The sequence below is a fragment of the Crocodylus siamensis genome, chromosome 7 (assembly GCF_052110815.1).
Source record: "Crocodylus siamensis isolate JL-2025a chromosome 7, ASM5211081v1, whole genome shotgun sequence".
In the NCBI taxonomy this organism is placed as follows: Eukaryota; Metazoa; Chordata; order Crocodylia; family Crocodylidae; genus Crocodylus; species Crocodylus siamensis.
Window position 1 is genome coordinate 65,112,309 of NC_143401.1, and position 8,815 is coordinate 65,121,123.

At 41.9% G+C, this 8,815-nt stretch overlaps 1 protein-coding gene across 1 annotated transcript; it reads left to right on the plus strand.

Moving 5' to 3' along the window:
- The first annotated feature begins 1,226 nt into the window (after window positions 1-1,226).
- LOC149859900 (interferon-induced protein with tetratricopeptide repeats 5-like) lies at window positions 1,227-6,990 on the plus strand. The gene is made up of 2 exons (XM_090057392.1): window positions 1,227-1,285; window positions 5,005-6,990. Exons 1-2 carry the CDS (start codon window positions 1,281-1,283, stop codon window positions 6,419-6,421), a joined length of 1,422 nt encoding a protein of 473 aa, XP_089913518.1. The 5' UTR covers window positions 1,227-1,280; the 3' UTR covers window positions 6,422-6,990.
- The last annotated feature ends 1,825 nt before the right edge of the window (window positions 6,991-8,815 follow it).

An 8,815-nucleotide genomic window follows, 5' to 3' on the forward strand; every position in this document is an offset into this window, starting at 1 on the left:
ATATATAAAGCTTTGCACCAGCCGCAGAAGTAGACTTGGCACAAAGGGAGAGACAGGACTTAAATGTGATATGCTCACTGTGGCCTACCAAAGTACCAAGAACAAAAATCCACTGAGATAAGCAATATGCAGAAGATCATCACCAAACCAAGAGGTGAACTGGTGAAACAGAAACATAAATATACTGATATCAGATTCTGAGAACAGAAGATAAATATGGTCACCTTGTAAACAAGTATTTTATAGTCTAGATTGCAAATCTGTGGGGCAAGGCTCATTTTATCTTACTGAACTCATAAAAAAAAAGTCTTAATGTCCCCTTTCTATAGCACAAAGTTGTCCTTATCCCTAAGTAGGGGTTATAAGTATTATTGCTTACTATTAGGAGAGGGCAATACCAATGAATCCTAATATCCCTTAATACTGACACAGTCCCTTTCCATCACATGGAGCTGCCTGTGGGGATTCTGGTAGCAGAGGTTAGTGTAGGGTCTCTACTTTCAGGACATGACATTTAGGGCTTGGACAGACAAACTAGTTTTGTTTTGTTTTTAAGTAAAATGTTTGGCTTCCAGTTATTATGGGGTAAAAGTATCCACATAGGCAGTTACTATGACCTAAAAGCAGCCACTCCTGTCCCCCTTTAAGATGTTTAGATGCCTGAGTCCTAGTGAGATCCACATGAACTTAGGTCAAATCAACAGGAGTTAAGTGCCTAAATGCTTGGTGCTCTTGTTTTGCTGCCACTGACCGGATGGATAGCCAGTCCAAAGTCCTACAGTGAGTCAGTGGCAGAGCCAGGAATAGAAACAGATCCCTCATCCCCAGCTTTTGAGTTGTGCAGCTGTTCAAAACATGAGCTGCACATACATCCTCCTTCTGCACTAATATAATTAGTAATATAATTATAACTAATATAATTAGTTTATATTAAAAAGATGTGCCAAAATACTCTGTGAAGCCTTCAACATGTTTTGCCATAATTTCTGTAGCACAGTGATGTCTATGGAATAAAGCCAAACATGGACAGAATAAACAGATCTACATACCATAACTTTCGATTTCCCTTCCAGCAGCTTGTTCAGCTTCTGCACGGTGGCCTGGGCATGAGTTTCACTTTCTAGTTTCCCTTTACTTCACTGAATGTTGCAATACAGCCCACACCCCACATGGTGGCCAAGTGGACATAAATAGGACCATTGTAGCAGCACACACAGTCGGTCTTCCAGCTTATTAAGGAGAGGAAGCTGGCTATCTGAGAACAGTTGATCGACCACATCATGAGGTAAGTAATCAGCTTGGTTGCTGTGTTCTTACTTCCTATAACATTTTTCAAAGGAATATTTCAGATGCTTTTAAACAGCACTAGATATAAGTAATGGCTTGACATGTTGATTACAGACTGATCTAGATAAAAATGATAATTTTGTTGCATAATATAATTTCATCCCTTTTAAGTTATGCCTTGTCTCTATTTTTGTGGGTAGAGTTTACACATATAAATATTATGCCTGTAAGCAACTCATTTCTGTAGTATATGGCGAAAATGAAATCTCTGATTTATTCCTGTGCCGATTACTTTCCAATAACAACTCTTGTGGATGGAAAAAGAAAATGTAGGTACAATATCTATAGTAGAAAGTGTGGTAAAACATTAGTTTTATTTATTTATTTAATAAATCTGAGACTTGATGGCAATCTTTTTTCTGGGGAGGGGAGAGAGAGATAGGGATACATCAGAATTGAATAACTGAACCTCTTTTTGGTAATTCTATTCCAATGCATTAAATACTAGGGCTGTGCAAAGCTTCGGGTGCTGATTCAAGTTGGAAGAGATTCGGCCCAATTCAGTGGCCGAATCGCTGAATCCGAATTGATTCAAAGCTCTCAATTTGGAGATTTGGCTGATTCAGCTGCAGCCAAATCTCTGAATCAGATTCGGCCAAATCGATTTGGAACACTGTCAGTCTGAATCAGAAGTGAATACTAGCTACTTTGCACAGGCCTATTCAATACTATGACTTTACGCTAAATTATGTTTAAGCTTAATTACAACTCTGCACACTCCCATTACTTATTTTGCTAGAGCTGTTATAGTTCTAAAAATGTTTGTGGCTCTGGGTAGGTTAAAGTCTAAAAACAGGGGCATGCTTTCAATAGAACTATTTACGTGCTTGTTTACAGAGATAGCTGTGTGTATTGTTTGATCAGGTTCAAGTGAGAATGATTTCATATAAAATCTCCCATTTCCCATTTTATTGATTTTATTTCAAGTCAAAGCTCACTAAATGGTACAGGAGTATTCTAACGTTAAGAACTTGCTCTCCACACAAAGATGTCATTATTTATGCTGATAACAATTAGAAACTTGTACAGAGAAGATTACTGGGTGGAAATTAGCAAGTCTTCATATCTAGAATGTGCATCAATCAATGAATCTAGAATGTAGAATCAATATCACTTGTTCTTCTTCCTACTTCTTGTTAGTACGTAAACAACATAATATAATTGGCTCCTCTTCTCGTTGTTCTTTCAAATTTGCCAAGTCATCCTCTATTTCAGTTCCTCCCTCTTAATCCAGTCTTCCAATTGACCCCTGCAACGGGTCCCTCATTTTCTGTCAGCTTGACTTTGCTGTTGACTGCCAGCCCATCCAGTCACACATGCTGTTAACTCAAAAGTTTTTAGGTTCTATACAAATAGATGTGCTCATGGGCTATAGTAGGTCCTAGAGCAGAGCTATCCAGCTTCTGAGTGGCCATACCTCCCCACCCCTGGGCCACCCCCTTTGTGGTGCAGCTCCCCCAGATCGCCAGCAACCTGGGCCATGGGCCTCCTAGCCCTGTTGTGCCCCCAGGAAGTGCCCCACAAGAAGTGGAAGCTAGGGGAGGGAGGCGGAGCCTGGGGACCCCAGTGACAGCTATATAAGAGTGATAGGAGGGAGGAAGGGCGCCCCGCCCAAGAGCCTAGAGTCTGCAAGTTAACCCGTTGTAGGCTCCATGTAGCTCACAGGCTGCTATTTGGGCAATCCTGGCCTACAGCATAAGACTGAAGCCTTTTCCTAATTAATTTTAAAGTGTGGTGTTAGACAAGCTACCTATCAAGTCCTAGGAAGGATGAATTGAAGTACGCTCTCCTATCTCTGTTTGAAGAGATGTTCAACAAGCTTTTCAGCACAATATGCCCTTCCACAAGTCTGGAAAAGAAGCAGATACTATTTAAGCTAAACATCAGATACAACATATTACTTTCATTTAATCCCATAATGTAAATGAAAATAGTTGCTGAAAAAAAGAAAGAGGGCAATAAACCTCTGCTTCTTTCCCAGACCTGAGGAAAGGCATCTTGTCCCCAACTATGTAGTTGTCCAATAAAAGTTATAACCTAACAAGATTTGCTTCTCACACATTCCTTGGACCATTGTGGCTACAATAAAGCTGCTACAGTAAGTTCTAAGATATTCTAAAGTATTTGCATAGGTAAGATAGACCAGACTTTAACATGCTAAGCTCAGACTTGAACATGCCTAGACTCCTAGCTTCATTTTCCTGGTCCTATATAATATAGAGTGAGGTCAGGAATATACATAGAAGTTAAGAGTGATTGGAGAAGGGACACAGGGATAAGTAAGAGGATCAGAACTAAAAAGGATGGGGAACAGAAGTAAAACAGAGTGCTTCCAAAGATAAATTATCAGGTAGCAGGCTGACTTTTGTTTCCTATCAGTAGGCATTTACTGAAATCAAGATTTTGTGATATTTGCAGAAAATGTTAAATCAGGCATATTCCATGAAAACCAGAGAAGTCTGCAAAAGAAGTACCCCACAAAAAAGTGGAAAAGGCTGGGCTCTATGTAAAAATGAGTTTTTTATTTTCCTACCCCTGGCTACTGATTGGGCGAGCAGGCAACCCTCATACAGTCTTTCAACCCTGCAGCTCCAGCAGACAGGGACAGGCCCAGTTCTGCTTTATTTTATTTGCATCCAAAGTCATCTGGCACAGCCAGGCCTGTCCCAAAATAAGTGGGTGCTGCAGAGGGTGGAAGATGGGGTGAGGGGAGTGGGGCTGGGCCTGGGGTAGCAGAGCTGGGCTGGGGAGGGGGGGCACATGACTGGACTGGAAGGGAATGGAGCCAGTGGGGTGAGGGAGGGCAGCAGTGCCCAACCAGGGGGCAGCAGAGACCAATTAAGATTTCTTTATCTACCTTTTATTCAGAAGACCATGCTAGCAAAACAATGCATTTAGATAAAGTAAAAATAATTCAAAAAGGGAAAGAAACAAAATATGAAAGCAGAAATATAATTCCCAGACAGGACATCATGAAAACAAAATGGTATTTCCAGATAAAAGCAGAGCTAAAGGGCGGGTCCACAGGTGCAAGCATGTGCGCTTGCAGCAGCTCAAATAGAAGTGGTGCAAATTTGAGCCAGGGCTTTTTTCCTCAGCACACATGCTCGGACATGTACTTTGTTGTGCCACAAATTGTGCCACTTGGGGCAAAATAACCCTGCGTCCCAAATTCACTTTTTAAAATACCCCAAAATCCACATTCTTCCACAATTAGAACAAGAGAGAGAGAGAGAAAGGGGGATTGTACAGATGGGCAATGTTTTATTGTTATATTGACAATGTTAAAGAAATTTGGAAGCCTATCAGTGTCTCTAGCATCTTAATAAAATATCCAAAATATCTATATGTTTTAATATTTGTTTTGGCTTTCCTGATCACATGGTGAGTATGTGATGGGGCGATAGGAGGTTTGCAGGAGGGGGTGGGAAAGGGGGTGGGGATGTGGGTGGATGTGGAGGGATGAGGGAGGATTTGAGTCACTGTGTGGGTAGTGTGGGTGTGGGGGCTGCTTAGGAGGGGCATGAGCTCCTCTCAACCCCCCACATTTTCTGAATTTGGGAATTTAATAACAATGATGGAGAAAAATTGTACAACTATTCATGAATCTGCTCTTCTCACAGATGCTTGAACATATTCTTCTGTTTTTTCCTCTAGTAATATTTCCAAGAATTCCCTACAGTCTATCCTGCTGCAGCTCGAATGTCACTTTACATGGACTTTGCTGAAGGAAGATGTTGATCTTGATGACCTAGAAGAAACCATCTGTGATCAGATTGAGTTTCTAATCACAAAATCCAAAATTTCAAATTATAATCTGCTATCCTATGTGAAGAATCTGAATGGCAACAATGAGGAAGCCCTGCAAAGTCTACAGAAAGCTGAAGCAGCAGCTCAAAGAGATCATGCAGGTGAGGTTCACAGGAAAAGTCTTGTCACATGGGGGAACTATGCTTGGATTTATTACCATATGAACAAACCTCAAGAAGCTCAAACCTATGTAAGCAAGGTGAAAGACAGCTGCAAAGAGCTATCAAGCACCTCGTGCTATAAGTGTCAACTTCCAGAAGTCTATTGTGAAGAGGGGTGGGCATTGTTAAAGTTTGGCAAAAAATATTATGAAAGAGCAAAGAAATGCTTTGAAAAGGCTCTAGCAAAAGAACCTGAAAACCCAGAATTTACTTCTGGCTATGCCATTGCAATGTATCGCCTGGAAGATGATCTCACCAAAGGATCCTCTTTGGAACCTTTAAGGCGTGCAGTGACACTGAATCCAAATGATACCTTTGTCATGTCATACCTTGCATTAGAACTTCAGGACATGGCTCAAGTCGAAGAAGGGGAAATGTACATTAAAAAGGCATTGCAAAAAACCCCAGATCTTACCTATGTACTACGATATGCTGCAATGTTTTACAGAAGAAAAAGGGAAGTGAGTAAGTCACTGCAATTTTTGGAAAAGGCATTGACCTTTACACCAACCTCTAGCTTCCTGCACCACCAGATTGGTCTTTGCTATAGAACAAAGATGTATCAGTTGAAAAAGGAGACAAAGCAGTCATCTCAAGAGCAGGTAGACCTTATTAGACGTTGCATTTTTCACTTTAAAGCAGCAGTGGAGAAAAAACCAAAGTTTATATATGCATATGTTGATCTTGCAAATATGTATGCAGAAGGAAAAAGGTATCAGGAAGCAGAAGACACTTTTCAGAAAGTATTGAAAATGAAATTAACCGGTCAAGAGAAACAACAAATCCACTGCCGCTATGGACAGTTTTTGGAATTTCACAAAAAATCAGAAGCTGATGCTATTAAACACTTCATGGAAGCGCTGAAAATTGAGGAAGATGCAACAAGGAAGATGTGCATGAAGGCTCTGAAGAAACTGGTAGAAAAGAGAATTCAGAGAGGGTCAGCAGATGCTGCAGATTTTGGTGCTCTTGGATTCATTCACCAGTTGAATGGAGAGAAGTCAGAAGCAATTGAATGCTATGAGAAGGCCCTGGCATGGGATTCTAGTAATGAAGAATACCTGAGTGCTCTTTGTGACCTGCGGCTTTCCATTGGAAACTAAAGAGCTGGCAGTCAGTCCATCTCTCTAGACAGTTGATATTTTATTCCAAACAAATGTTATCAGTAGCTTGCCTTCTGTATATGGTATCCTGGTATCTTCATGTAGGCAAAACCTGCACTGAGTCTTAGTTCATAGTTTGAAACTTACTTACTGGCACATTTGGGAGAGTTTGTAAGGCTAACAGCTACTGAGCTCTCATCCCATTTTTCCACTGCAAAATAGGTATGTTTATTTTGCTAACCAAGAAAATGTCATTTGTGATGCTTCGGATGAACAATGTAAACTGGCAGGATCACTTTCCAGTGAAAACCTAGAATCTGAAAATGATGCTTTTTAATTTGTAGGCCACTAAATATGAAGGTGATTAGAAAATATGCATAAAAATTATCCAACCCTTTGTTTTTCTATAAAGATCGGTGTGTGTGTATTAATTTCTGTTCTCATAGATATGTACATAGCTTCCAAATAAGCCATGCAATACATGGGTAATGGGTGTTTGAATGTACGGTCTTTAAAATACAATAATTTGTTTGCAAATACCTAGTCGGTCTAATAAAAGATATCACCTCTTCCACAAGTTTTGATTTCTTTGTCTTTAAAATAGTAGTTGAGAGATGTATTAGATAAGAGATTGCATCCTCCTACAAGGATAATAATTAAATGTCTTCAATACTTCTGATTCATTTTAGAGTTTTTGGACAAAGTGGCCTTGTATAGCCATGCAATGGGGACCCAGACCTGTTACTTGGGTGTAAGGGAAGAGGAGGAAAGGGAACTATGGCAGGGAGTCAGGAAAGGGAGAAAAACCATCTGTGGGAGACCAGAAGGAACTGCGGTCGATGAAATGCCACATCCCCAACACTGTTTACCTGTTTCTCACCCTTCCCCTTCTGAAAAATGCTGAGTACAAAAAGGGGTGAAACTTGGTATCAATAACTCACTAAAACATCATACCTGACTGGCTTCATAGATATGCGAACACAGTAGCCCATCTGATACTCTTTCAAGTAGCCCTGAGTCCTGCTGTATCTTCTCTGCAGCTGCTTCTGCACACCCTGATTTCTTCCAGAGCCATCCTGAGAATGAAGAGAGCAGCAGGTGAACACAGAAAAGAATGTCCTAATTTTCTGTGAGGGTCCAGGTACATTTCCCATAGGCTCTTGTAGTATATAGTATGGCGAAGCCATGTTCCTCTTTGCAGATTCCCACTGAGACAGTTTCCTAGAACCTCACAGAAGAAAAGAGTAGGCATGCAGTTTCATAGATTTCATAGATTTCGTAGACATTAGGGCTTGAAGGGAACTCAGAAGATCATTGAGTCCACCCCCCCGCCTGAAGGGCAGGAAGTCAGCTGGGGTCATGGGACCCCAGCAAGATAAGCATCCAATCTACCCTTGAAGGTGTTCAATGTAGCCGCTTGAACCACTTCCGATGGCAAGCTGTTCCAGACCTTGGGGGCTCAGACAGTCAAGAAATTCTTCCTTATGTCCAGCCTGAAACGGTCTTGCAGTAGTTTATAACCGTTCAACCTCATCATCCCTGGGGCACTCTGGTGAACAAATGTTCCCCCAGAAACTGGTGGTCACCCCAATAAACTTATAGGTGGCCATCAGGTCATCCCTGAGCCTGTGCTTTTCCAGGCTAAAGAGCCCCATACCTCTCAGCCTGTCATCGTAAGGTCTGTTTCCTTGACCTCTAATCATGCGCGTGGCTCTTCTCTGGACTCTCTCAAGCTTCTCCACATCCTTTTTGAATTGTGGAGCCCGAAACTGAATGCAGTACTCCAGCTGCGGCCTCTCCAAGGTCGAGTACAATGGGAGAATGACGTCCTGGGATTTGCTTGAGAAGCATCTATGGATGCAAGCCAGCGTTTTGGTTGCTTTACTAACCACAGCATCACACTGCAGGCTCATGTTCATTTTGTGGTCAATGATGACCCCCAAGTCTCTTTCTTCCATAGTGCTAGCCAGTGTAGCACTGCCGAGCCTATAAGGATGCCGCAGGTTTTCCTTCCTGGTGGAGAACCTTGCATTTTTTGGTGTTAAACACCATCAGGTTCTCGTCCGCCCATTTGCTGAGCCTGTCCTGGTCATCCTGGATCACCTGCCTGTCTTCTGGTGTGGATGCTTTGCCCCAAACTTTTGTGTCATCGGCGAACTTGGCCAGTCTGCTTCTGACTCCTCAAAATTTTGTGGATGTGGCACCCAGCCCCGTCACCGGGACGAACCACCAAAAGTGTCCGCCTGCCTGGACCGAAGGGTCAGGCAGCACGCTCAAAAGCAACCCCTTATGGACTTCCAGGAGGAGGTCAGGCACAATGTCAACGCCATGTATTCCTATGGGGATTTCCGGCCCAACGTCAACCCCATGTATTCCTATGGGAATTTTAAGACA